This window comes from Diospyros lotus, chromosome 6 (genome assembly GCF_014633365.1).
Source record: "Diospyros lotus cultivar Yz01 chromosome 6, ASM1463336v1, whole genome shotgun sequence".
In the NCBI taxonomy this organism is placed as follows: Eukaryota; Viridiplantae; Streptophyta; class Magnoliopsida; order Ericales; family Ebenaceae; genus Diospyros; species Diospyros lotus.
Window position 1 is genome coordinate 6,868,801 of NC_068343.1, and position 26,907 is coordinate 6,895,707.

At 39.2% G+C, this 26,907-nt stretch overlaps 3 protein-coding genes across 4 annotated transcripts; 2 read left to right on the forward strand and 1 right to left on the reverse strand.

Moving 5' to 3' along the window:
• The first annotated feature begins 1,174 nt into the window (after positions 1-1,174).
• LOC127805023 (uncharacterized) lies at positions 1,175-3,866 on the forward strand. 2 transcript variants are annotated; one of them, XM_052342185.1, is made up of 3 exons: positions 1,175-1,948; positions 2,800-3,044; positions 3,161-3,866. In XM_052342185.1, exons 2-3 carry the CDS (start codon positions 2,964-2,966, stop codon positions 3,704-3,706), a joined length of 627 nt encoding a protein of 208 aa, XP_052198145.1. In that variant the 5' UTR covers positions 1,175-1,948; positions 2,800-2,963; the 3' UTR covers positions 3,707-3,866. The 2 variants fall into 2 exon arrangements, with proteins under 2 accessions (XP_052198145.1, XP_052198146.1); XM_052342186.1 differs by lacking the exon at positions 1,175-1,948 and having other exon boundaries at positions 2,063-3,044.
• Positions 3,867-5,323: 1,457 nt separating this feature from the next.
• LOC127804609 (BTB/POZ domain-containing protein SR1IP1) lies at positions 5,324-9,073 on the reverse strand. The gene is made up of 5 exons (XM_052341486.1): positions 8,377-9,073; positions 8,174-8,243; positions 7,288-7,902; positions 6,669-7,208; positions 5,324-6,101 (listed from the first exon to the last, which is right to left on the reverse strand). Exons 1-5 carry the CDS (start codon positions 8,478-8,480, stop codon positions 5,559-5,561), a joined length of 1,872 nt encoding a protein of 623 aa, XP_052197446.1. The 5' UTR covers positions 8,481-9,073; the 3' UTR covers positions 5,324-5,558.
• Positions 9,074-13,530: 4,457 nt separating this feature from the next.
• Positions 13,531-26,785, forward strand: LOC127803739 (ribonuclease III domain-containing protein RNC1, chloroplastic). The gene is made up of 5 exons (XM_052340179.1): positions 13,531-14,537; positions 17,150-17,354; positions 24,729-24,929; positions 26,146-26,232; positions 26,424-26,785. Exons 1-5 carry the CDS (start codon positions 13,732-13,734, stop codon positions 26,739-26,741), a joined length of 1,617 nt encoding a protein of 538 aa, XP_052196139.1. The 5' UTR covers positions 13,531-13,731; the 3' UTR covers positions 26,742-26,785.
• Positions 26,786-26,907: the final 122 nt, after the last annotated feature.

Genomic DNA, 26,907 nt, shown 5'->3' on the forward strand with positions numbered 1-26,907 from the left:
TTAAAAATTAATTGGGTAAAGCTCAAACAGCTCAAAATAAAAAAAAAAAAAAAATTGTAGTACACTTGGTAGATAGGGTTTATAAGAACAACATTTATGTCTTTAACAAATAATAAAATTTGGCGACAGACCGCATCATGATCTAAACGGTGAGTGAGACTACATAGTATTAGTTGACTAAAGCTGCCACTCAATGGTTGGGAGTAACTTTTTTGATATAAAGAACTTTTTAGAAAAGAAAAATATACATTGTTTGTGGGCCGAAACTCCTAGCTATATTAAATATGATAGATTGAATTAGACATTTAAATAATATTAATCTATAACGTGAATATATATGCCTTTTAAGATCCTTATATATTTTTAGAGTCATGTAGTTTAAATGACAACAATAAATTAGTAATAAATAAAGTAGTTTTATAAAAAGATAAACGTCGATACTAAAATAAACAAATTAAAAACTTGAACTTCATATTAAAAGAATTAAAAATTTATACCAGAGTTGATATATAAGTTCTTCTATAAAAAATACAAAATAAAAATTGAAGAGGAAGAGGCAGCCATTTTCACTCCAAATTTATCCTTCAATTATGAGGGACGTGGGACCATGAAACAGTGCAGGGCCAAAGACAGTGGCTCAGCCTTTCACCCAACCCAACAGGTCCCACTCTCCCATGTCGCTGCACCTCCTTCCTCCGGCAACGCGTGCTCTCTCTCTCTCTCTCTCTCTCTCACTCTCCACGTTTCTTTCATATTATAATGTACAGTACGACAAATATATATATATCTGTAATTGATACACACATTCATAAATCTTTATCATCAGCCTACATATATATATGTATTTATTATTTATCTCATTAAAATTAATTTATATATAATAATTTAGTAGATGAAGAAATTTCTAAACATAGGACTGCACCTCTATATCCATATGCATCTCTTCCATGTATGTATATGTATGTGGGTGTATATATATATATATATTTGTGATGATCTGATCAAGGCTGGGGCCTGGGCCCGCTGATCTGGACCATTCATCGGCATCAAGATTTGCACCAAAGAAACTCTCACGTGGTCAAGCAACGCATATGATGCTGACCGAGTAATCCGACCAATCAAGATTCATATGTATCATGGGTACAACGTATGTATGCAAAAACCCATGATCTCTCTTCAGTATCCACATTTGATTCCATATAAACGGAGTTCAATTAACATCTTCCAGAGGTACCCTTTGAACGTACGGCCAGGATCTATTAGTCGGCGCCCAGGTGATGCAACCCAGCTCCATCGCCTTAACCTTTTCATAAACTAATCTATACTACTAACTATATATAATTATTCATATGTTTACGAGACAACTGTTCTGGGTTATATAGAATTCTTGGGTGCATGTGATTCACTTTGGCAGGCCAAGCTGTTGTTTTGATGATTGTCTGGTAATCCATTATATAAGGGGGCTGCTATATATAATATATACATGTATTGTATATGTGAGATTATAATGAGAGTTGTTGTTGTTGTGTGATATATATGTATATATAATATATGTGTATGTGTGCAGTCCTAGTACTGGTGGAGTTGTCTGATTGAGGCATCTCTATCAGGGGAAGTTGAATGGATCATATGATCATATGGGCTAAGCTAATTAGGCAGTGGGATTTGCTTTGGCATGCCTGCTAGCTCGGAGCCCTAAACGCAACATTGCTTTGGTTTCTGTGTGCGGAGAGAGAGAGAGAGAGAGAGAGAATCTTAAATTCTTCTGCAGCTGTATTTTATTCCGTTCACTGCAGCACAATGGTACGTATTGGTGGGAATCTGTGGGGGAAGCTCCTGCTCCATCAAATTTAACAAGCTAGCTTGCTGGAACTTGCAGCTTCTGCTTTAATTGTTCTCTCTTCATTGGCTTCACAACAGATCTCTCTTGGATTCTTATTCATGACAGGTAAGAACATAGATCTATCCCTATATTTCGTCACTCCCTCTTCATCAGTTCAAGAGTAAGCATGTTGATTATTTAGCATGTTGTCTTGTCATTTTCTTCTCTGATTTCTGTTTCTTTCTGGGAAAGTCATAATCTTTTCTGAGAAATAGTACTAATTGAGATAGATGCAGTACTTAAAACATATATAAAGCATTCACAGATTTTTTGGGAATCAATCGGTTTTAGTTCGTTGTAATTATTCTGTTGAAGTTAACTAAGCTATGTTCGTGTCAACATCTGCGGAGAGAATTAATTGCACGAGAGAGCACATGGTCATGAACAGTGATTTTTGGGATCAAATTAGGGAAGAGATGGATCCATTTCAGATACTGTGAAACTGGGGACAAAGTTCAATGTTTTTATAGTAATCTGTGAGAATACGCTCTGATATTTAGAAACATCATTGATTTTGTGCAAGACGTAATCCCGACCTCGAAAGTCATCTTCACAATTTATGAGTCATGTCGAACAAAAAACAAAAAAGAAATAAAAGAAATGATAATATAATATTTACTGGCGAAAATATCCCCAGCCCCATAAGTTAACAACATTATTGTGCTGAAGAAAGTGATATTCTGCCATTTGGGGGCAGATATTTGTACGAGTATCAATTCTTGTGGCCCAAATTGGGACAAGAACGTGTCATGAGCAAGCAAGCAAACAAATAATACGAAGAACTGTTGATTGGAATCCTTTTTCTTTCTTTGGTTTCTGTTTTCTCTTTTCTCTAGATATCAGTAATCATCTGTAACAGTGTCGTTGCAAGATTTTTATTTTTGACCTTTGCCGCTATATTGTTCCACAATCAACAGGCGTTGAAGGGGAATATGTATATCAGAAGATTGGATATGTGATCGTGATGCGTTTCTGATCAGTTCACAACTCGATCGACTGCTTTGGAGAAGAGAGAATTCTATTCATTTTCAGGGTTTCCAGTTCAGATCCAATTAACTTGAAGAAGATACATTAAGTTCCCATGGAGAAGCTGCTGAATCCATATGACAAGCAATACCTGAAGATGGCCATGTTGAAGCACGAAGAAACCTTCAAACAGCAGGTATTTTTGCACCCATAATCAATTCAAAGCTTTAATTTGCACCCTCTTGTGGCAATGGTTCCAAGGCTGAGACACTAGCTAATCATATATATATATATATATATATGTATTTGCAGGTGTATGAACTCCATCGTCTTTATAGGATCCAGAAGGTATTGATGAAAAGCATCAAGAACGGCAGGCCAAATGGACAGAACCAAGAAAGATGGGGATCTGGGAATGGGATTAGTTTGACGACTGATCAGATCAATGATAATCACCATCGTGTTCATCAAAATCCTCGACCGGGATTCGACTTGGAACAGCCTGCCAAGGAGAACATTACAGAATCATCGGATGAAAACGGAGAACCAGAGATCGAAGACGAGAGCGAAATCCAGCTGACGTTGGGCCCGACAATTTACTACCAGAGAAAGATCAAAGCCGAGACGCCACCAACTTCGGATTCCGGGCCGAGCTTTTCTTCTTCATCCACTGGTTCAAGCCATAGGAGTAAAGAGTTATTAACGGCCCACAAATGGGGGCTAACATTGGTGCCTGAAGCAATCTCGGATTTCCAAAACGCGAGAAGAAACAGCTTTGATGTCGAAGAACAGGCGAGCCAAGATAGATTGAAACAGCCACCTTGGTTTTTCCAAGCTCTAAGCCTGAAAATGACTTGAAAAAATCTTCACTGTAGATTGCAAGCTTCTTTATGATCGATCTTTCTAATTTGGTGATTGATGTTTGTGTTAAAGACGACTTTTTTTTTTTTTTTCTTGTTAGCTTTTTTTGGTGGGTTTTACGTATAAAAACGGGTAATGGAGTCTTGGGTGGAGTTTATTTGATTCCCTGGCTTTTGATACCCATTAAAAGTGAGCTCGCTAGCTAGAATTCCATTTCACTTCCCAATCAGGCTTATCTCTGCACATCAACTATCACTTTGTATCCAAGTTGCTAAGAACCACCAAACTGCTTACAGTGTTTTCCGCAATTGTCTGTATTCGTGCTTGGTCAAAGTTTATCTGGATAACCCTCTTGTCATCCCACATGAGAAAGCACAACACATGAATCAATTATTTGTCCATATCAACAACATCAGGTCCTCCGAATTTTAATTTACATAAAAAATCTCCACATAATAATCTCGCAAACACAGCATTTTCTTGGCAATTTCTGTCCAAACATTAACTTATATATTCACACACTTTTTGTCTAGTCATTAATTTTTTTCCCCTAGAGAGAGTGTGTGTTGTGCTTGATTCTATCTAACTCATTGCCTCACCATGAAGTTAAGCATGATGAAAGCTAGCAACCATATTTCAAGAAAGGTTAAGCAACACCTATAAGTGTCTGGCTTGTTTAATTTTAATAGCAATATTATTATTTTCACGAAACTTAAGTGAACTATATGAGATTTAAAGAGAACATTTAAGGTTCATAGCACTCAAGGTGAAATCTCAAGCACACCAACTCGAAAAAATTCTTCTTCCAAATATACTAAACAAACAAGACCTTATTGGGTTTTTTTCCTTTTTTAGTTAATACTAAAAATTCGTAACCACTATCCTTTTAAATATAAAATAATAAAATTCACTAAACATGTACAATAATCTAAAAATCTTAAAAACACAGCTAAATCTATATGTGCGGGCCATCTTCTCTCCACAGATGAGTTTCCTTCGCGGCAAACAATGAAACATGTTAGCCATGTTTCAGTAAGTTAGGTGAGGGGAATCTAAACACGCTTTTTAAATACAGAATGGAGTAATCGACCCCAGTATTTTATTCCATGTTCTTAGTCTCCAACCACCAAGTAGTATACGACTTTTTCCTTCACCAACAGTAGGCAGAAGAGGCTATGTTTGTGTCTGCCACCAAGTGCACATTAGATTCCCTATCCAAATAATAAACAATATCCAATACGGGTCTGCCCCAGAGAAATCATTTCCAGCCCCTTCCAATTTGAAAATTCTCATTGATTCCTCCATCCTTTCGGGCGATATGATGATTGAGCTCAGAAAATCAACATGCATGCGCCTCTCTCTCTCTCTCTCTCTTCTCTCTCTGTTAGCCTGTCCTTTGTGTTGCTCCTTGCTTTTCCTAAAGCTTTCTATCCAAAAGAACTTCAATAATTCAGAAGCGGCCCCCATGCCGTGCTATGATCAAGCACTGTATTTATTGTCCCCCAAAGCTAGCTTTTAGCTTGAGGAAAGTAGAAAACTACCGGGTTTTTCCTCAACTGGACAAAATCACAGAATATAAAACTTGAAAATTTGAGCAAATGGGTTTAAAGAATCTGAAAAAAGGGTGTCTGGGACACCGATAAATTCACTTTTTCAGATAAATTCACTGGATCAGCTTCAACTAATGTTCCAGATGACAAAAGAATAACAACATAATTACAGAAACATTGCACAATCAAAAGAGATAAATTAAGACAATACAAGCCTTCACAAGAACTTAACAAAGAGATCATACTCTTTCTCGATCACAAAGTAGCTAGCAATGGAACTGGGCGGAGAGATGAGTGTCTCATGATATCGAATGGCGACGATCTCTGCTGGGTTTGGCCCGGCCTTTGGAAGGCGTGACTCCGTCGCCGCGCATAAAAGGATATAATCGCCCCAGTTTTTTGGACATGGAGCTGATGATTGATTTTCGAGGCAGGGGAGGCTTATCGGCAGCTGATGAATGGCTCCCTCCTGATGGACTGCTTGCAGCCGATCTTTCAGTTGGTTTTTCAATTTCTTTCAATCTCATTTTCATTTTGAGTAGCTCAAATTTGAGATCCTGGTTTTCTCGTCTTAGGCTGGAGAGCTCATCTGAAACTGGGTGGCTGTCGGTGGTGAAAAAGTTCGCCTTAGGGGGCAGAGCAGGCGACTGATCACCCGCTGATAGGCTGCCATTCATGCCCTCGCGGAGTCGTTGTTGCTCATAGTAAAGCACTTGAACCACAGTTTGGACAGGGAGCCGATTGTTCTGAGCAGCATGAGCACAGGCCTCGCGAGATAGCTTCTGGCAGTCCATCACACTGCAAACTTTCTTTCTTTCCAAGTCACTCAAAGCAGGATGGGCCTATATTCTCGAAGAGAGAGGTGGGTTAAGTACATAAATTTTGCAAAACAAATTACCCGAAAGTTGAGAAGATACAGTTAGGTGCTTGTCTTCCAACTTGTAGTTAGTTTAGTTTCGCTGCGACTGAATTAGAAATCCAAAGAAAATTAATGCAGTTGCTCAAGCATATGATGCTGTAGAATTCTAGCAGGCCTTTAGACTAGGTTTTTTTTTTTTTTTTTTTATTGAGTGATGAAGTAAAAAGAAATGCAGGTCTAGGAAAATCAGCAAGAAGTGCTGCATAATGAAACAATTCGAAGCAGTTTTCTATCAGCAAAAAGAAAGAAAAGGAGCATTTCAAAAAGATGTTGAGCTTATTTCGTGAAAGATAAGTAGAAGCCCAAAGAAGTTTAGTAAGTGGGGATAAAAACCCGGATTCCATTCAACAGGATCAAAAGAATTGATCCAAATTGGTCTCCTTTGATTTAAAAGATGACTGAAGATTATAAATTGCAATCAAATAACATAATTAATTAAAGAAATGTATATGCACATTTATCCTTGCCAAAGGCATTTTGGAGAATGTACCTTCAAGTAGATGTCTAAGGCTCTATACATAGCATCCTCTGTTACCCTTGATTGTTCTGGTATAAGTTCAGCAAGAGCAATGAATTTTGATACAGATAAGTTACGGTCAGATGCTATTTCAGCAAGGTAGTTTTCCATTAGCCTCCCAACCTTTTCCATGTCACTTGGGGGAGGAGAAACAAAATCTTCATCTGCACTGTAGCCCAAATGGCTCCCCTCCCTTTCATATTCAAGGTAATTCATCATAACCCTCTGCACTGTATCCCCATCAAACAATGTGTCCCCCTCAAAAGAAAATGAAGGGATCAATAAATCATCAAGAACAGCTTGGCTAAGTTGCAGACCCATTCGCTTCTCCAAGTCAAGCCGGCAAGCTACAGTTGTTTCAAGGTATAATGCAGCCCGAAGCAGCATAGAGAGGAAGCTAACTGACATGGCATTCTTCTCCCTTGGCAGAAGACTAACTATTGTTTCCAAAATAACCCTCTTCTCATGTTCCTGTCTTGGCTCAATTTTCTTCCTCCCTTTGCCAAATATATCCTGCAATGAATGGTGATATCATATCTAAATTTCAGACCACTAATTGAAATCATTCAGTGATTTTGAGATGAGATCTCACCAAACCTCGAAGGGATTTTTGCACATAGAGCATGAGTATTGGACCCAATGCATATTGCTTAAACCCTCTTGCCATCATCGCAATTAGAATCCGCTGGAAGATGTCAATTCTGAGGACAGTCAAATCTTCAGCCCACCAATCAACGATGGGTTTCAGGTTAGACCCTGAAGAAGAAATGACACCCTCCATACCACTTTCTGTTCTACTTGAGATAGAAAATTGGCTATCCTTGCAGGCTATATATGCTATTGTGTCTATGCTTCGGCTGACCAATTTTACCTTCTCCGAGACCGGAAGGAGGTTCTCCGAGTTATGCAAGATGGAAACTGCCCCTGCAAGGGTCTTAAGTGCAACTTCATTCAAATAAGCTTCAGTTCTCGCCACCAAGTTTCCAACCACATAGTCCTCTGTCATCTCAAGATATTCAGCCACACATCTAAGCATGGCAATGTTTTCTGTATTCATTTCAAAATTAATTCCATAACAAAATTTTGCTGCTAGCTCAAACGCGTCTGCCCCACCGGGAACATCAGAGAGTTCAATCATAGAAAGATCAGAATCACTTGATTCAGATACCAATTTCCTTATGTATCCACACTTTGAGACTAACGGAAACTGCATCGGAAATCAGGAGGACTAAGTAGAAATTTTACCCACAAAAGAACAACAATAATTCAACGCAGAATTCCTGTTCCCCACTGTTAGTTTGATTTCAGGATTGAATTGTACAAACAGAAATACTTTATTATTAGATATTATTTGGCCTCAAAATTTGTTTGTATGAAACCGTGGATTAACTTGTTACACCACTGAATTAATTCTTCCAATAAACAATTGTCTAGAGGTATTATTTCCTGAATCTACAACAACATCATTTATGCTTCACCTTGTGCAATGAAAAGGAATTTCCACCAGCACAAACAGTGACATCACTCGGAATTTCCTGGGAGAAAATCCTGTGGAAATTCAGATAAAACTTTTCAGAGTGTTTTTTTCATGCTCTTTCCAGAATTAGAAAATCCATAACAAAGATGCAAGATTCTAAACCCTTATAAGATAAGACTGGAGATGAAAGGATAGGAAACAAACCATTCAGTGGTCCTCTTCATGGCAGTGGACTGTAGTTCTTTCTTCTTGGCAGACATGTTAGAAGTGGCAGCTGGTGCAGTTTCCTCCTGATCAATACCCAACATGCCAGTGATTGGAGTATGTTTACCATGTTCACATCCCCATAATATAGTCAACACGGAGGCAAAAGTAGGAAGGCATGCACATGCTGCAGCTCCAGTTAAAGTTTCTGGGGGAGCAGAAACACTCTATCAACTTGCCATCTGTTTCTTTACTTGGTTGCCGTTTCTTTCTTTCAATTGAAAAGAGACTGTATCAGCAGCTTGAAGAGGAGTACATTCTGTAATGATCTCATTATTGATGTTCTTCTTTCTTCCTTTCAGAAAAATCAGTCCAAACTATCGTGTGCGGGTTAATTACCCAGAATAGGTCTCCTCTTTGGCAAAATGAAGAGTCTATCCATGGGCAGGATAGTCACTTGAACAACAGTGGTAGAAAGCATATGGTATTTTGGGCATTCAAAGACACACAAAAAAAAAAAAAGAGGGTAAATAGGACTAAAAGATGTAGTTTCGAATGTGTGGTGGGGAGCTCATATGGTGTTCTTTTGAAGATGAGATGGTGGCGGCTAACGGTAGAACTTTAGGCATGGAAAAAGATATCATCCACAAACGGTGCAATCATTGGTTCCTTTCAGGATTATCATACAGAGGGTTAGCACTAAAATCTCTTAAAATGTTGTGCCACTTGATTTGGATAAATAATCAAACGGGTGGTGATCAATAGAGGGGCCTGTGTTCTGTGTAGTCCATTTCAAAATCCGCTTCATCTTGGCAATCCGTGTCAGCAAATCCGAGTTCAACAAATGATGGGTTCATTTTCATCATTTGGTGCATGGGAAAGGAAGTACAGCTAAAACCGGCACTAAACCACTGCCTTGAGATCTAAGCATTAAAAGGACTATGCAAGTAATTAATAAAGGCGTGCTTTTCGTACAATTAAATTCCCTTGCGACATGAAAAAGGAAAAGCCCTTTTCCTCTTGCACAGTGATATTTTCTCCAAAAGGAGAAACCGTAATGGGATGCACAGGAGTGAAATTGTCTGGCGTCCTCCCACTGATCAGTTTTTTTTTTTTTTTTTGAGAAAAAATTATTCTCTTTTTTAAGAAATGATTTTTAGCGTGACTCAATTATGATTTTCCCCTTAATAGCATTTCTCGATCTACTGAAAAACAAGTATTGTAATTTTGCTCCAATCCACTAATTGGGGTACTGCGATTCTATGAAACATAAGTGAGCAGATAATCATAGATAGTGACCGTAACACTGATGGCTGAAAAATGAAGAAGTCGGGGAGTGTCTCTGTCGAACAATTCTGAAGCGTGAGCACTCTGCAATAAACCGACGTTTCTGAGAAATTAGTGACAAGCGGGGGCTTCTTGCGTGTACGTCTCTTCACATCCTGCAAATTGAGGGTCCCAATCCGTAATGTTGTTTGATAATTAATCACAATCAAAGTATCAAACATCATATATCATCCCATCTGTATGATAACACATATCATCGCCTCGTTGGGTCGAGAGTCTTGATTCGAGGATAGCAGTAGGGTCTTGGAAAAGGCCCATCCATCCTTCAGAGCGCCCAATTGGTCCCACATGTGTTCTTTGCTTGTTGAACCTTAGCCAGGATTATCCACTCTCAAAACTCAAAAGCTTCTCCAAAACCATCTTAAGGCAAAGAAGGCAAAGGAAGATAACTGTAATTATTTTCAACAAGTTGTTGATAAGGTAACTGTTTAACATAAAAAAGCACTGTCAAATGAGCACTGCCCAGGAGACTATTTATGGCCTCACAGGTTCGTTAGAATTTATCATGAGCCGATTCGTAACAAAGTTCCATAACTAGTGTAATCAACCTCAGCCTAATCAGATTTTGATTTGAATTTACCTAACCCAAAAGAAGCAATTTGAAATGAATAATGCCAAGCAGTCGGATTCCCAAATTGAAAATGCAATTTGAATAAGTTTGCCCCTTTGGACTGCAGTTTTGGTCTGGGCAATCGGAGCATTAGGCATTGTGCTTGTGCATCTGAAATGCGCAGCACCTAGGCAGTGACCATTAGATGGGACATTTAGTGATCGGACGGAAAGCCCAAATTGGGAGCAATAATTTTGAAAGTGGCCCCTTCCAACTGAGTTGTGATCCATGCCATCCCGCATGCATACAGGACAGTACGTTCACCTACATGTCTACAACGTCGTTCGGGAACCTTATCATCGGAGCCTCGCCATGTGAATTGCCCCCCCTCCCCCCCCGGGCAAAGTGCACCGGTGTAACCTCACAGTCCTCTTCTAGTGCAGCGTGCCAACTGTTGGACCTTTTGCCAACGTGAGATGGGACGCCACAAAATTGAGGGCAGTGTTAATCATTAGTGTTATTTATTATGAAGCATTAAAGTGATGTCGTTTAGGTCTCATATTGGAGGAAGGTAGCGTGGCGATCCGGTTGCTTTTTGGCAACTCACTGGACAGCCACGCGGCAACCTCCAACTGGCCCATTTGGCAAGTGCTGCTTATATCTGCCCGAGCCTTTTCTCAAGCTGATCTTGACCATCCATCTTGCTTTATCACGAGTTGATTCAGGCCATCAATTTTGTTTTATCTCGTGATATCTCAACCATCCATCTTGACTATTTATGTGCCGCCTCGGGATTCGATCAGACAGACAAAAAAAGAGAGGAAAAAGGGCATTGGGGGATTAAGGTTTTCTTTTCTGTCGTTTTGGCCGAGAGTCAGAGAGGGTTTCCTTTCTCAGGGGTGCGGGTGAGATTTCTTTCTATTCTTCATTTTATCCTCTGTAAATGCTCTGTATATCCTCTTTGTTCACTAGTTTGATAGGTTGACCTTTGATCTTGATTTTGTGATTATTGGGTCGATTTTTGTTAGCAAGCTTAGTGATGTACAGAGAGTCTTGTATATTACTCTGAATCGGTGTATTCCTTCTCTTTATAGTGCAACAAGCTCTCATCAGAGTTTAACATAGACGTAGCCCATTTTTGGGTGAATCATGATAAAAAGTTTCGGCCTCTCGGCGTTATTTATTTTTATGTTGCTTATTAATTTTTATGTTGCTTATGCTTACTATTTTGTTTGTCTCATGTATGCATGCCATGGTTGTTTTGGGAACTCTTCAGTTCTATCAAAAGCATTATTTCTGTTTTGTGTTATTTGTTATCTGTGAGCAGTTTATTGTGTGATTTGCTCAACAAGTCCCTGAATTCTGTAGGAACCAGACATATGGACACGAACATAAAGTGTTTGACGTTTGATTTTGTAGAAATTTGTCCCCCTTGGAACCAGAAAAGCTGAACAGGAGAGCAAAATATCAAGGGGTTTAAGTTAATGTGCCTTTGATCCTTCTTGTCTTGTCTACTTATTATCATTATTATTATTATTATTATTATGCATTGATTGAATTTCATTTTTAAAGAAATGATTGCTGATTTTTCATTGATTTCCTCTCAAGAAACTTGTCCATGAACATAATTTATTAAAAATATTTTTATCTTAAATATTTATAATTTATGAACCATCATGAATTTGTGATAAAATTCATAAATTTAGTATTATTATAATTATAAATAGTTAAAATATTTATCCCAAATAATTAAATTTTAGTTATAACCACTATTGAAAAAAGGATTTTTTTTCTCTCATTTTATAATTAAATGTAAACTTGCCATACAACTGATAAAAGTTTTTAGGAAAAAATAATTTCATTACTTCTTCAATAACTTTCTTTTCATGTTTTAGTGATTTTTTCTATTATTTTCCTTGCTTTTTCCTCTCTTTTTGTCTAATTTTTTATTTTTGGTTAATTTTCAAGTTTTCAATGCGCTCCCCCCCCCCCCCCAAAAAAAAAGATAAAAATATCTGATGTGCTCAACCCAAAAATAGGTCTAAGATAACAAGAAAAAACTCAGAAATAAAGGCCCATGAGATCTTTAATCTTTCAGAGTCTTTAAAGAGTGCAAGTGACATCATCAGTGACTACTGACTTAAAAAGACACTCTCTAAGAGACATTAATGTCTTTTGGAGACCTATAAATCCTTTAATGTTATCTCTAAGACTTATTTTTATCTAGTTGAACAAATCAATTTACCTGCTCACGGCTCAACCCGAGTGGCTCTGGCGCTTTCATAGAGGTACCACAAGTACGAATGTTCTCAGGTTCGAAATCAAGGAGCTCAGGGTCCTGATTTACCCTCTCCCAGGTTGTAAAGTCATCAAGGTAGGGGTGCCTGTTCTTGGCGTTACCAACATAAATCAATTTACCTTTTAAATTGATGTCTTGAAAATCAAAATAAATAATCTCAAAAAATATAGATATTCTCTTATACATCTAATTTAATTTTTATAAATAAGGAATGACCCCTTATTACTTAGATATATAATAAAATTATACTTTTACCGTAAATATTATTATTTCTTGAAAACTGAAGACTCCCTCACAACTATAATTTTTTTTTGTTGTATTTTGATAATAATAATGTCATTAATAGCCTCTTTTAAATTTTAATAAAAAGCATTACATGTGGTTGTAAATATTTTCAAATATCATATAACAATTCACCGTCTTGTCTGTTTAGTTACATATAATTTTATTTTACTAATTCATCCATATGTTGCAAATATATATGCACCTAAAGAAAAAAAAAAAAGAAAGAAAAAATAAATTATACATGTAGCTTTGAGGGGGAGCTCTAAGGACATGTAGCTTTGCCACTGTTATCTCCATTCTTGTTGGGTAACAGTTAAATGAGTGTCCATTAAATATTAATTACTTCATCGATTCATATAAAAAGTCAAAATAATTTGTCTATTAAAATTATTTTTTATCCTCCCTCAACAACTGTCTAGTACTAATGGTTATGGGTAGATCCACCCACGTATATTGGAATTTTTAATACATAAAAAATTATAAAAAAAAATGTCTACCTTAAATATATAAATAGATTTAAACTCATATTATTGATTATTTTTATAAAATGTTATTCTCTTGAAATTTAGACTTGTTTTATTAGATTGAAAATATTTTAGGTATAAGATTAGCAGCAATAAAATAAAATAAGTTATTAGAGAGGGAGAGGGACAGGGACTAGTGGATATTTTCCCTTGGGAAGATCCAATCTTAATCATCATCTTGTCGTTTCCCCGCCGTCTTCCCTTTCCTCATCTCCACTTCTCCATACCCTTCAGCAAAACCCTGCAAAAAACCTCCCTTGTAATGGCCGGTATAACCCCAACTGAACCCGTTTCTAGTTAATTCCACTTCCACTCCACAAGCCCATTTCCCACATCCTATTTCTGTGTTCATGGAGCTTTCTTCGCTTTTCAAGCCCCTCCCCCGACCACACTCAAGCAACCATGCCCCTGAACTCTCTTTCTCGTCCTCCTTCTCAACCTTCCCTCTCCAAACTCGTCTCAATACCCCCGGAATCGGAAACCCTAATTGCCCAAGTTTTCGAATTTTGGCCGTCGCTGTAGACCCCCAAGAACTCCCCAAGAACAGCCCCCAGAGACTCCTCAGAGAGCTCGCTCAGCGCAAAAAGGTCATCTCTCCGAAGAAGAAAATCCCCCCCAAGACATTCATTCTAAGACCCCCGCTTGACGACAAGAAGTTAGCCGAAAGGTTCCTGAACAGCCCTCAATTATCGCTCAAAGCCTTCCCATTGTTGAGCTCTTGCTTACCCTCCTCGCGCCTTAACAATGTCGACAGGACTTGGATGGAAGAGTATATTTTGGAAGCCAAGCAAGCTCTTGGGTACCCCTTGGAGCCGTCGGATAGGTTTGGGGATGATAACCCGGCAAAGCAATTCGATACATTGTTGTACTTGGCTTTTCAGCATCCGTATTGTGAGAGGACGAAGACGAGGCACATAAGGTCGGGGCATTCGAGGTTGTGGTTTTTGGGGCAATATGTGCTTGAACTGGCACTTGCTGAGTTTTTCTTGCAGAGGTATCCAAGGGAGTCGCCGGGTCCAATGAGGGAGAGGGTTTATGCGTTGATTGGGAAGAGGTACCTTCCCAAGTGGATTAAAGCCGCCAGCTTGCAGAATTTGGTCTTCCCTTGTGATGACATGGATAAGTTAATCAGGAAGGAGCGCGAACCGCCTGTGAAGTAAGCTTCTTGTTATTACTTTGCAGTTTGGAGTTTTCTTTGAAATACATGAAAGCTCTCACTCTAGTTGTGATGTCTGTTTTATTGTGTATTCGTTCCAACTATTCACTTGAAAATTATTTCTTGTTGGCTCTAATTCTGGTATAATGATCTATAGACAAGTGTGTGACTCTAATGTTCAGCTAAAAGCTTCATGATGGATAGACAGTACTTGAGCCATAGCATGCACGGTAGTTATCAACAAAAACATTCAGTTGTTTTATGGAGGTTGACAAAAGGTGGCATGTTTGATGTGTAGTAGTTAAGTCTAGAATAATTAGTTTGGAGTTTTGCAAGCAAGAGAATTATAAATTGTGGGCGACCTAGAGAGGTGCCCTAGTGCTTTTGCTGAGGATAGGGCTGTCAGCTGTTAATATTGAGTTCTCTTTTTGTGGATGTTGAAGTAGTAATATAGAAGATAGCATGGTAACAATGTTGAGTCCTCTGTAACATGTTCTCCCCCTTAAGGGGAGTCTAGTTGGGCATGGTGTTGTTCATCAGGAAGTGAGGGCTCAAGCCCTCAGTCTGGACCTAATGAGATCGTCTGCTTTGTATGGGGGTATTTTGGCTCAAAAGTAGATCACTTGAGCTTGTTCAAACGGAGAGGCTGGAGATAGTTGATCTCAGGATGCTTGAGGCTTTTTTTGTCACAGGAATTGGGGCAATAAGAGAGCCAATAATTGTAGGAGTCATACAAGTCATGTGTCGCCTCATAAGACTGACACATTTTTACCAAATGGAGTTTAGCAAGCCATCCACATGATGATTGGAAAATGTTTATCTGTGGTGGCTGATTTCATTGATTCTCCAACATAAAGTCTAATACCATTTGTGTGCAACTGTTCCTTTTTTTTCATGTTTTTGTGTTAAGACTGAAAACCAGAGGAAAAATTGCTGCCCAGAGTTCTAGCATTGTTTTCCTCTAATTCCTTTTTGAAGTCATAAACAACTTTGGAACTTTCAAATCCTTATGCACTACAAAACTTTACTGCTCTTGGCAGCAACACCCTGTACAAAACAAAATGAATACAGATACCATTTAATTACCTGCCGATATAAATTCCCAAAAAGGTGACAAATCCCAACACCCTGTACAAAAAAGAAATGAATACCAATAGCATCTAAGTTCTTGCAGATATAAATTCCCAAAAAATTGACAAAAGAATATTAACTGAAAGAACGAAATGCCCTTCACAACAGAATCAAGTGTCAGCCCTTTCAAAAGCTTGCCAAATGCTCCACATCACATATAGGACCTACATCCTGTGCTTGTCTGTCTTGTTCCAGGGAAATGGCAACTCTTGCAAGTCATCATAAAAAATATCACATAGGCCACTCCAAATAAAAAGAATGTCAAATGCCAAATATCTCTGAGCAGCTCTGCGAGATGAGATAAGTGTTGCCTCTTTCACATTGCTAACCTCCTCCTGAAAGACTGACAGCATACCACACTGCTTAGTTTCAAAAAATGACCTAAGATGCAGAGCCTATAAGGAAGAGAAACCCCTGCAATCTAGGGCCCTGGCAAAGCCTGCTAATCCATTATCTCCCTTACAGGACTCACTTATAGGTAAGATCACCAACCAACACTGGGGCTCTCACCGAGAAATATTACTGTGGATCCACTTTCTCCATTTAGCTCCGAACACCCCATGATTGTATGAAAATTTTTATATTTAACCTACAAACAATATGGAGGGAATCTCTCTTCAGCCTGGAGTTGCAGTAGCCCCTAGAATCAAATCAAGATGCATTTGCAACTCGGTAATATTGAGTCAGTCAACTTTCTAGACCTCATCAACAATACATTTGCTTAGATTTTATAATTTGCACACAATAGGAGTTTCCTTTCACTAGAGAAGTCCTGAACTACTGCCTTGCATTAAATTTAGTGGGTAGTGGGGTTCCCTACACTCCTCTTATAATGATTGCTAAAACAACTCATTGACCAACACCCTTCAATATGTGTAAGGGTAGAGGGCCTTATTTTGGTACGATATAGGTTCATCTATCTTTTAGAGTAATCATTTTACAACAGCAGATCAACATTCTATGGTGAGAAACTCAAGAGGGGTATAAGACAGCCTTTTGAACATCATTTTTGCTCCCATAATTGTGGATGGTATGATTTTGATGTTATTTGCTTGAGGTCACATGGTTCTGTAGTATGTTGTTGGTTCAGTTTAGTAGTTCTCTGATTTGTAAGCCAAATGAATTAAAAAGTTGAAGATTCAAAAAACATGTGGGATTGAGTCACTTCTAGCAGGAAGCATCTCATGAAAAAACATGTGGAAGCCTAGAATTCATGTAGCCGACCCCACATAGTGGGATAAAGGCTGGATATGTTATTGTTGTTGTATAAGTAACGGTCAGTTGATTTATTATCTCTCATTCTGTCTGCATTCTAATTGCTTTATACATCATAATATCTTGAGCATTATTTTATCTAAAGTTCTCAAGAAGAATTGGTACTAATAAATGAAAGTATATATACTTATATATTTTCAAGTTGTTTGCCGGCCATTTAATTTTAACATATCATTACAATACTGTGTTTATATTCTTATGGGCAGATCTGTTTTCTGGGCTTTGTTTGGCGCAATATATTTGTGTTTTGGTATGCCAGAAGTGTTTCGTGTTCTTTTTGAAGTATTTGGAATGGACCCAGAAGCTGAAGACTGCCAACCAAAAGAAAGGAGACAGCTTGAAGATGTAGACCATGTCTCTGTGGAATTTGAAGGGAAAAAGCTTAACTGGCAAGATGTTGCTGCATATAAGGCAAGCAAAGCCTTGTTTGTTCTTTAGCATCATTAGTAACAAACCATGAGATGCATGAGAAAAGAAAATCTAATTTGCAAAAGAAGGAATGCCATTTAATCAAATTAGAAAAAACATGCACATCTAAGCATGGCTACCATATCCTTTAAACAAGACTAGAGAAGGTAGACAGATATTATAAAGACCAAGCCCATGTAATTAATGGTAAGTCGAAGTATTCTAAAATCCAATTAAGATGCACAAGTTAAAACATATTTCAACCCATGATTAGCTTTACCTGTTCTTTGCTAAATCATCATCATCATCAACAATTGCACCTTATCCTAACCAAGTTAGGGTCAATGGCACGCATTCATAGTGTCAATTGACTTCAAAAAATCACATTGACAATACAAATCCTTGCAAAAGAACAATGTGATTAAGAAATTTTAGTTTCACATTTGAAAATTCTTTTCATATTCACATAATAAAATAGCAGTTGAGAAAAACCTTGATATTTAGCAAGTAATTAAATGAAGAATGTCTGCGTGGGCACAAGTTTATGTATCTATAAAATCTAAATTAATTTTCTGTGAAACTCAAACTTGACCTTGAGATTAATAGGGATCAAGAAATGATAGCTTGACATGGTGTTCGTCATTAATCGTGTGTTTGATTATATTTTTCAATGAACTTTTGCAATTATATCTTTGCAGCATAGATTGGTAGCAATGGATAGGGATGATTGGAGAATTCAAATCTATGTAGCTCACCTGAATTAGTGGTATTAAGGCTTCTGATCATAACGATGGGCTCTTTTGTATAGTGCTTGCCCCTTTCATTGTGGTTCCTTTATCTTATTGAATTTTTACTCATAAAAAATTCAAAATTCAAAAACAAATGGTTAAAAATAAAGTGACACTAGTAACATAAGATAATTGCATGATCCAAAGAGTGAATTGTGGCAGCATATGGTATTAGAGAGAAAATTTGTACTTGTATATATATGATAGATTTCTCATCTTGGTAGACAAGACTTAGGTTTGCATTTTGTCAGGTCCCGGTGGACTGACTTAATATTTTAGAGAATGGGAGAGAGAAATCAAAGAGAATTAAGAGAGAGAAAGGAAGAACAGAGGGAGAATTGATAGAATAGTGATATTACTTCTCAATGAATATCCAATCGGGAGAGAGATAGCCCATATATAGCTGAGATTCTCCTCATGTGCTATAACCGATTATAGCTATAGGGAATGCACAAGCTTGACAGAGCAGCAACAAATTATGTACTATCCCCTCAGCAGCTAACTAACTCTACCTAACCTTTCTTATCCAGCCCTTCTATTACATTTTATTGCAAAACTACCCTTATCCCCAACAGTACATGACAATTACCCCGCCCTTCAAAACTTTTCTTGTCCACAAGAAGTATGGAGGAGGCTGGCCACACGCGAGAACTGGTTCAAAATGTCCGGGAGGTACTCCCACGTATTATCTTCGAAGTGTTGATCAGCCCATTTAATGAGAACTTGAGTAATTGGAGCACCTTGTCTGTAGATCACCCTTTTGTCTAGTATAGCTATAGGTTCCCGGAGATGAGCTTCAGCATGGGGAAGGTTAGGTAGGATGGAACTTGCTGGCTTTGCCCCCACTGCTTTCTTGAGAAGTGAAACATGAAAAATTGGATGTATATTAGTATCTTCCGGTAATTCCAAACGGTATGCCACTGATCCTATTCGTGCAATAACTGGAAAAGGCCCATAGAACTTCGGATGTAATTTAGAACTAGGATGGGGAAGTAGTGTCCTTAAGTGTCCCGGTTTCAATTTGAGATACACGATATCACCAACTTGGAATTCTCTTTCACTCCTTCTCTTGTCAGCAAATTGCTTCATCCTATTTTGGGAATTAGCTAGCTCCTCCTTAATTCCCTGCAAAGCTTGCTGCCTTTGCTGTAGGTATGCGTCGAGAGAGGCCACAGTTGAATTATCCGCCAGTGTCGATAGGAGTGGGGGTTTGTAACCATAAAGGGCTTCAAAAGGGGACAGTTTTATGGTTGAATGGCGGCTGGAATTATACCACCATTGAGCCATCGGAAGCCACTTATGCCATGTCTTTGGTTGAAGAAAACAAGTACACCTAAGATACATTTCCAAGCACTGATTAACCCTTTTGGTTTGTCCATCCGATTTCGGGTGGTATGCACTAGACATCTTCAATTTCACTCCCAGCAACCCCATCAATTCCTTCCACAGTCGACTAGTAAAGATCTTATACCTATCGGAAACCATGGCCTTGGGTGTTCCATGTAGTTTCACTACTTGGTCGAGGAATATTTTGGCCACTTCTTGGGCAATGTATGGATGAATCAATCCCATAAAGTGCCCATATTTGGTAAAACGGTCCACGACCACCATAATGCAGTCTCTACCTTCAAATTTGGGTAGCCCCTCTATAAAATCCATTGAGATATCTTCCCATGGACCCCCAGGAATATTCAAAGGTTGGAGTAACCCAGGTGTTGCCACATTTTCTGGTTTGCACCGCCCACAAGTATCACACCTAATCACAAATTCCATAACATCCTTCTTGAGTCCTGCCCATCGGAAGAGTTGCTTGACCCGATGATAGGTGTTAACAATACCCGAGTGGCCCCCTATGGGAGAGGCGTGCAATGCCTCTATAATTTTCCTTTTCAGTGCTTCCTCCTCCCCAATCTCCAGCTTCCCTCGGTGTCTAATCATCCCATTACTCAAAGTGTAGCCTGGTTTGGATGAGGGATGCCAACTGCTGTAAGAGTTCTCGGGTCTTGTCACTTGAGAGATAACCAGCAGCGATCTCTTGGCACCAATCTGGAACAATGGTTGAAATGGCAGTTGCACTTCCCTTTTCAAGACATCTGGATAGAGCATCTGCTGCGAGGTTTTCTTTACCCTTCCTATATTGGATCACATAGTTTAAACCCATTAATTTAGTCATACCTTTGCGTTGTAGTTGAGTATGCAGCTTTTGTTGTAACAAGAATTTGAGGCTCTCATGGTCAGTCTTGATTACAAAACTTCCTCCCTCGAGATAATGGCGCCATCTTTCTACCGCCATCAGTATTGCCAAAAGTTCTTTCTCATATATGCTCAATCCGAGATGTCTTGGTGCAAGGGCTTGACTGAGGAAGGCTATGGGTCTGCCTTCCTGAACCAAGACTGCTCCAATCCCATTGTTGCTGGCGTCAGTTTCTAGGATGAACTGTTTGTTAAAGTCAGGTAATCCTAGAGTGGGCTCTTCACTCATAGCCTATTTAAGTTTGCAGAAAGCCTCCTTGACCGTAGCATCCCACTTGAATCCATCTTTCTTCAGTAGGTTAGTGAGAGGCCGACTAATTATGCCATACCCTTTAACGAACTGACGATAGTATCCGGTTAACCCTAAGAATCCTCTCAACCCCTTCACATTTTGCGGCCGAGGCCAGAACACCATGGCCATAACCTTACTTGGATCTGTGCTTACCCCTGAACTGGAAATAATATGCCCAAGATACTCAACCTGTTGCTTAGCAAAAGTACACTTTGATTCCTTAACATATAGCTTATTGATTATAAGGGCTTCAAATGTGGTTTTTAGGTGGTTTAGGTGCTGTGCAAAGGTGAGACTGTAAATTAAAATGTCATCAAAGAAAACTCCGATGAATTGGTGCAAATATGGTTCGAAAATTTTGTTCATTAACGCTTGAAAAGTTGCGGGAGCGTTAGTTAGGCCAAAGGGCATTACAAGAAATTCATAATGCCCTTGATGAGTGATAAAAGCTGTCTTAGGGATGTCTTCAGGCCGCATCCTAATTTGATGGTAGCCTGATTGGAGATCTAACTTGGTAAAAATAGAAGCATTCTTTAGTTCATCAAGGAGATCTTCCACAATTGGGATGGGAAACTTGTTCTTGATGGTCATAGCATTAAGTTGTCGGTAGTCAACACAAAACCTCCATGACCCATCTTTTTTCTTAACAAGCAATACAAGTGATGCAAATGGGCTATGGCTGGTTTGAATAATGGACTTCTTTAGCATATTTGTTATGAGTTTTTCTATCTCAGTCTTTTGTCTGGGTGGGTATCGATAGGCTCTTAGGTTCACTGGCTCTGCATTAGGCTTAAGATTAATAGCATGGTCATAGGGTCGCTTGGGGGGTAGGGAACTTGGCTCGGAAAAGAGGTCCTTATAATCAATTAACAGTATGTTAAGGGAGTCAAATTCATGTACCTGCCATGGGCTATGAGTGTTACTGCCCAGTGTGCTTGCCAGCTGAAGCTCTGCTCCTTGCTCCCCGAGGGCAACACCCATGGTATGGATAGAAAATAGTTGAGTCACCTGTGATAACTTGCTCTTGAGTATCCTTTGTAACGTCTTACTCGAGATGATTTTGCATACTCCCACCTCTGGTTTGCCCGTTAGAACCTTCTTGCTGCCATCTTTCTCAAAAGTCACTTCCATTTTGTTAAAATCAAAACTGATTGAACTGACTCCCTTCATCCAATCCACTCCCAACACAACATCACAGTCTCCCAGCTTAAGCAACCTCAAGTTAGTTGAGAAATTTTCTCCATTCATCTCCCAATGGAAATCCCTACAGGCTGACTGACTTAACACCTTGTTGCCGTTCGCAACCGTGACTGATAATGGCAGGGAAGGACTGACTTCACACCCCAATTTTCTTGCCACAGCTTCATCCAAGAAGCTGTGAGTACTCCCACTATCGATGAGAACCATAATCGGATTGCTATTTACCCTTCCTTCTACCTTGATAACCTTACTATGGTTAACCCCTTTCAAAGCATGCAATGAAATCTTTCCTTGGTCCTCCCTCTCATTTTTCGAGAGTTCCTCTCCTTCCTCCTTGTCCTCATCTTCCCCTTCCAACAACAGTAGTTGCCTCTTGCACTTGTGGCCCACGAAATACTTATCTCCACATTTGTAGCATAGACCAGCTACTCGCCTCTGCTCCATCAATCTTCCTCCTTGGGCGGAAGCAGGGTTAGTGGACGGTAGAGCCAATACACCTCTTCCTTGGAACCCTCCTTCTCTGGGTGGCAACCTATTCCCAGCTTGCCAACCTCCCGTGATCACTCCTTTTGCCGAATTCCTTTGTTTCTTGGCCATGGCATCAACGATCATCTCTTGTAACCTTGCGCTCTCGGCAGCCTGCTTCACCAAGTGCGGTTGCATCATCTTCACCATGGGTCTGACCTCATCCCCTAGGCCACTGATGAAGCTCGAGACATAATACTCCTCAGAGAGCTGGGGATTATGTACCATCATCAACGATCAAGCTCCTTGAATTTTTGCTGATATACCTGGACCGTCCCTTCTTGTTTGAGTTTGTTAAACTCTTCGATGATGTCCCGCATGCATTTATCTCCGAACCTTACACACAAATCTTCTACAAACACACTCCAAGGACTTCCCTCCTTGATCGCGAGCCAACCTTGATACCAAGCATCTCCCGTATCATTCAGGTAAGCAGAAGCCATGGTGACCTTCTGCTGTTTTGGAATTTGATATAAGGAAAATACTCGTTCGCATCTTCTCGACCACCACCTCGGGTTCTCTCCTTCAAATAATGGAATCTCGAGCTTCAACATGGGGTAATTCGGGTGGTGTCAGTTAGCCGTCACTCCCGGCCTCCTTTCCCTTACATTCTCTCCCATTGTATCCGTATGAAACTCGAACTCCGACGCTCCTCCTGGTTGAGGTTCTACCCCTACTCCTGGAAAAATGGGCTTCGTTCGGTCTCTCGGAGGAAACTCAGGAGAGAGCCTCAATGGCTGTTGTTGAGTGAACATTCGCACGATCATTTGCATTTGTTCCATCATTTGCTCTCGAAAGAGAGTGTTCTGCTCATGACTCTCCATCCTCCAATGTTCCATTGCCTGGTTGATTTTGGAATCGACTCCCGCTCCAATTGATAGTTCCAGTGATCCCACTCGATTCTGTATGTTGAGATTTAGGACTGTTAAACCGAAGCCAACCAAAGAGAATTCCCTTGCGAATTCAAAGAAACTCGCAGAAAACAGAAAACCACACAAAATCAGCAACGAAACAGAATTAGAAAAGATAAAAAACAAAACCAGAAGAGACAAGATATACCCTGGTTCGGAATGCCTTTAGGCAAACCTACATCCAGCAATCAACACCCACTCCAAACCGCCTTTATTAGGATAACAAACATCAGTACACCAAGCTTCTAAACACTCATCTATCTCCCCGAGTACAAGCAGACATTCTCCCAAGAAATACACAAGACTAAACTACTCTCTCTTTCTCAAGAACGGAACTCCTCACTCGAACATAGACAAAACAGAAGCTCTCTCCTAATCAGTCAATCGACTGCCTACATCGCCCTCCTATATATAGAAAATGGCGAGATTCCCGAAGTGACTAACTACTCTGGAAAATTACAATTAGGCTCTCAAATTACAAAGTAATTACACTTATATTTAAAAGCCCTAATTGATCTAAAACTTCCAGCCGATAGACTTCAACAATACTGATCTTCTACCACATCAAAACTCTAGGCAAACTTCAACACTATACCTCTGCTATTGCTGTCGTCGTCTATTGTAGCTGAGATTCCATTTGCTTCATTCTTGTCCCGTCAGCCATGGTGGTCACACAATGCCCAAGAAGGATGCTCTGATACCAGAATGTCAGGTCCTGGTGGACTGACTTAATATTTTAGTGAATGAGAGAGGGAAATTAGAGAGAATTAAGAGAGAGAAAGGAAGAACAGAGGGAGAATTGATAGAATAGTGATATTACTTCTCAATGAATATCCAATCGAGAGAGAGATAGCCCATATATAGTTGGGATTCTCCTCACGTGCTGTAACTGATTACAGCTATAGGGAATGTACAAGCTTGACATAGCAGCAACAAATTATGTACTACCCCCTCAGCAGCTAACTAACTCTGCCTAACCTTTCTTATCCAGCCCTTCTATTACATTTTATTGCAAAACTACCTTTATCTCCAACGGTACATGATACATTTGTCCTGAGGTTTGATTAGAATACATTCTATATTCTAGGTTCTCAGGATGCAATCAAACACTTTGTTGTTGCCTACCGTACTGCTTAGTTCTAGGTGCATACTAATGATGTCTAGGCCTACGGATTCAATTATCTGCATTTTTTATTAATGACATTGAAATAAATATATTGATAGTCTAATTTAGACAACCATTTTTTATTAATGACATTGAAAATAAATATATCGATAGTCTAATTGAGACAACTTTTGAATCTCGAAGGGCACAAAGGTTATTTGCAGTGCCTATCTCATGATGCGAGACCAATGTAATTCTATGGATAAATCAATTACTAAATGCTTCTTTATCTAAATTTTACAGCCCCCAGAAGATGCTTTATTTGCACACCCAAGGCTATACAGAGCATGTGTTCCACCAGGAATGCATCGGTTCCGAGGGAACATATGGGATTATGATAGCAAACCTCAAGTTATGGAAGCATTGGGATATCCCTTAGCAAGGACAGATAGGATACCTGAAATTACCAAAGCCAGAAACATAGAACTTGGACTTGGATTGCAGGTATAATATTCTTCTTGTTTTTTTATTAACTTGATTTTATTGGATAATGTAAGCAGATATTGGGATTTCTAACTGAACTTCATGCACCAGGCCTAAATGGAGTCACAGTGGAGTGTATATATGTGTTTAAATCTATTTCAAATGTACTGTACTTACCCCCTACGTGAAACATTAAAAAGTTTAGAGAAAAGAAAGTTTAATATAAAGATCATGACACTCAACAAGAAGATTCAATTGTCATGAACTCTTTTCCTTGCGGTAAATACCCAGACAAGATTCAAGCCATTTTCCGTTGATTGCGCACTCTTAAGAAATCCAGGCAAATTCCTGTGAAACATTTGAACAATCTGCTGCTTGATTAGGGCATTAAACTTGGGATGACTGCCATTGCGCGGCTCTCGGTTTGTGCCATCGATTACGCCAGGGGAGGTAAATCGCAAGTTGGGCCTTTGACCCGTGCGCAGGGCGAGAATCAAACTCACAACCCACCGGATAACACCAGCATATTGCTCATCCGACCACTCGATCTCTGTCTTGGGGGCGATTAGGACATTAAACTTGACATAATAACATAGACGTTTACATGATCTGTATGTGTTGGAATATCTGCTTGTCATATATATGTTCCTCTAAAGTGTGTGAACATTCAGGAAGCTGGTACAATATTTTCTTTTTGTTTTGGAGCTTGTTAGATAACTCAAATTCAAATATGATAGGAATGAAGTCCCTTGGTAAATCTAATCCTGTTAATGATAGTGATAAGATAGAGATAGATGATCCAATCCTATTGGGTAGTTGTATAGAAATGGGTACACGCATTTCAGTAGAGAAAACACAGATGGAGGGTGCCATGACTTTGATAATTAGTGTCATCTGAGTAAGAAGACTGAGTAGGTTGCCTAGAGTTGTGAGGATTTCTAGTTTTGGTCGTCCAAAAATTGTTGTGAGAATCATGTACATAAATTTGTTGAAGACCAAACCATGTTAATATATTTTTCTGTTCACTTATTCTTGATTTCTGTGTGTGTGATTCTATACTAACAAAACATTGCATTCGTGTTTGTTGAAGCATGAGTGGAGGTAGCATACTCACTCTGCTCTTGCAAATTGGCCCAATCCTCGACTGTACATGTGCTTGTATCTCCTCCATGTATCAAATTATATGCTCTCTTGGGGGTCAACCTTATCTGTCCTCTAATTTACCCTCTGATTGCAGCTTTGTTTCTTGCACCCGTCAAAACATAAATTTGAGCATCCTCGCTTCTGCTATGAGCGATTGGAATATGTTGGCCAAAAGATCCAGGTAACCATTTTTCTTGCGTGAATAACCTTAAAGGGATTGATTGGTACTCAAGTTGAATCCAGCTCCTACATTTCACTTGCATGATTTGGGAGAAGAAATAGTGAAAGAGATTGATTATATATAAAAGCATGATTTGTAAAACCATTCTTATGGGTGCCCCGCTGTGACTGCTACTACATTTCGCTCTACAGGATCTTGTGATGGCTGAGAGGTTGCTCATGAAGCATCTGGATGCACCTGGGAGATGGTTGCAGGAGAAGCATCGTCGCCTTCTTATGAACAAGTTCTGCGGGAAGTACTTGAGGGAGAAAAATCTACACCGATTTATCGTTTACAGTGAGCAGGTGCAAGATGCGTATGAACACAATCGAAGAATGCGGAACCCGGCTACAACTTCTGTTCAACAGGCCATTCATGGTCTCTCGTATGCTGTGTATGGGAAACCAGATGTAAGGCGTCTCATGTTTGAGGTTTTTGACTTTGAGCAGATCCAACCCAAAGTTGTTTGAAACATCTGGAAGATTAATTAATTAATTTATATGCTTCTTTGCAAGGGTAAGACTGTTGATTCTTTTAACTCACCAAGTTTTTTCAGTATTAGTCCTGGTATTTACAATCAGCTGATATGCAGAGCCTCAATTTTTCAGAGGCAAATGAAATTATTATGAACTCTGC

Bases quoted from the DNA above. Each gene is read 5' to 3' on its own strand.
- LOC127804609 (XM_052341486.1), bottom strand. From the start codon at position 8,480: ATGTTGGGTATTGATCAGGAGGAAACTGCACCAGCTGCCACTTCTAAC. The intron at 8,244-8,376 runs GTTTGTTTCCTA...GAATTTCCACAG, and splicing joins ATGAAGAGGACCACTGAATG to GATTTTCTCCCAGGAAATTC. The intron at 7,903-8,173 runs GTGAAGCATAAA...TTTCCGATGCAG, and splicing joins ATTCCTTTTCATTGCACAAG to TTTCCGTTAGTCTCAAAGTG.
- LOC127803739 (XM_052340179.1), top strand. From the start codon at position 13,732: ATGGAGCTTTCTTCGCTTTTCAAGCCCCTCCCCCGACCACACTCAAGC. The intron at 17,355-24,728 runs GCAAGCAAAGCC...TAAATTTTACAG, and splicing joins AAGATGTTGCTGCATATAAG to CCCCCAGAAGATGCTTTATT. The intron at 26,233-26,423 runs GTAACCATTTTT...TTCGCTCTACAG, and splicing joins ATGTTGGCCAAAAGATCCAG to GATCTTGTGATGGCTGAGAG.
- LOC127805023 (XM_052342185.1), top strand. From the start codon at position 2,964: ATGGAGAAGCTGCTGAATCCATATGACAAGCAATACCTGAAGATGGCC. The intron at 3,045-3,160 runs GTATTTTTGCAC...ATGTATTTGCAG, and splicing joins AAGAAACCTTCAAACAGCAG to GTGTATGAACTCCATCGTCT.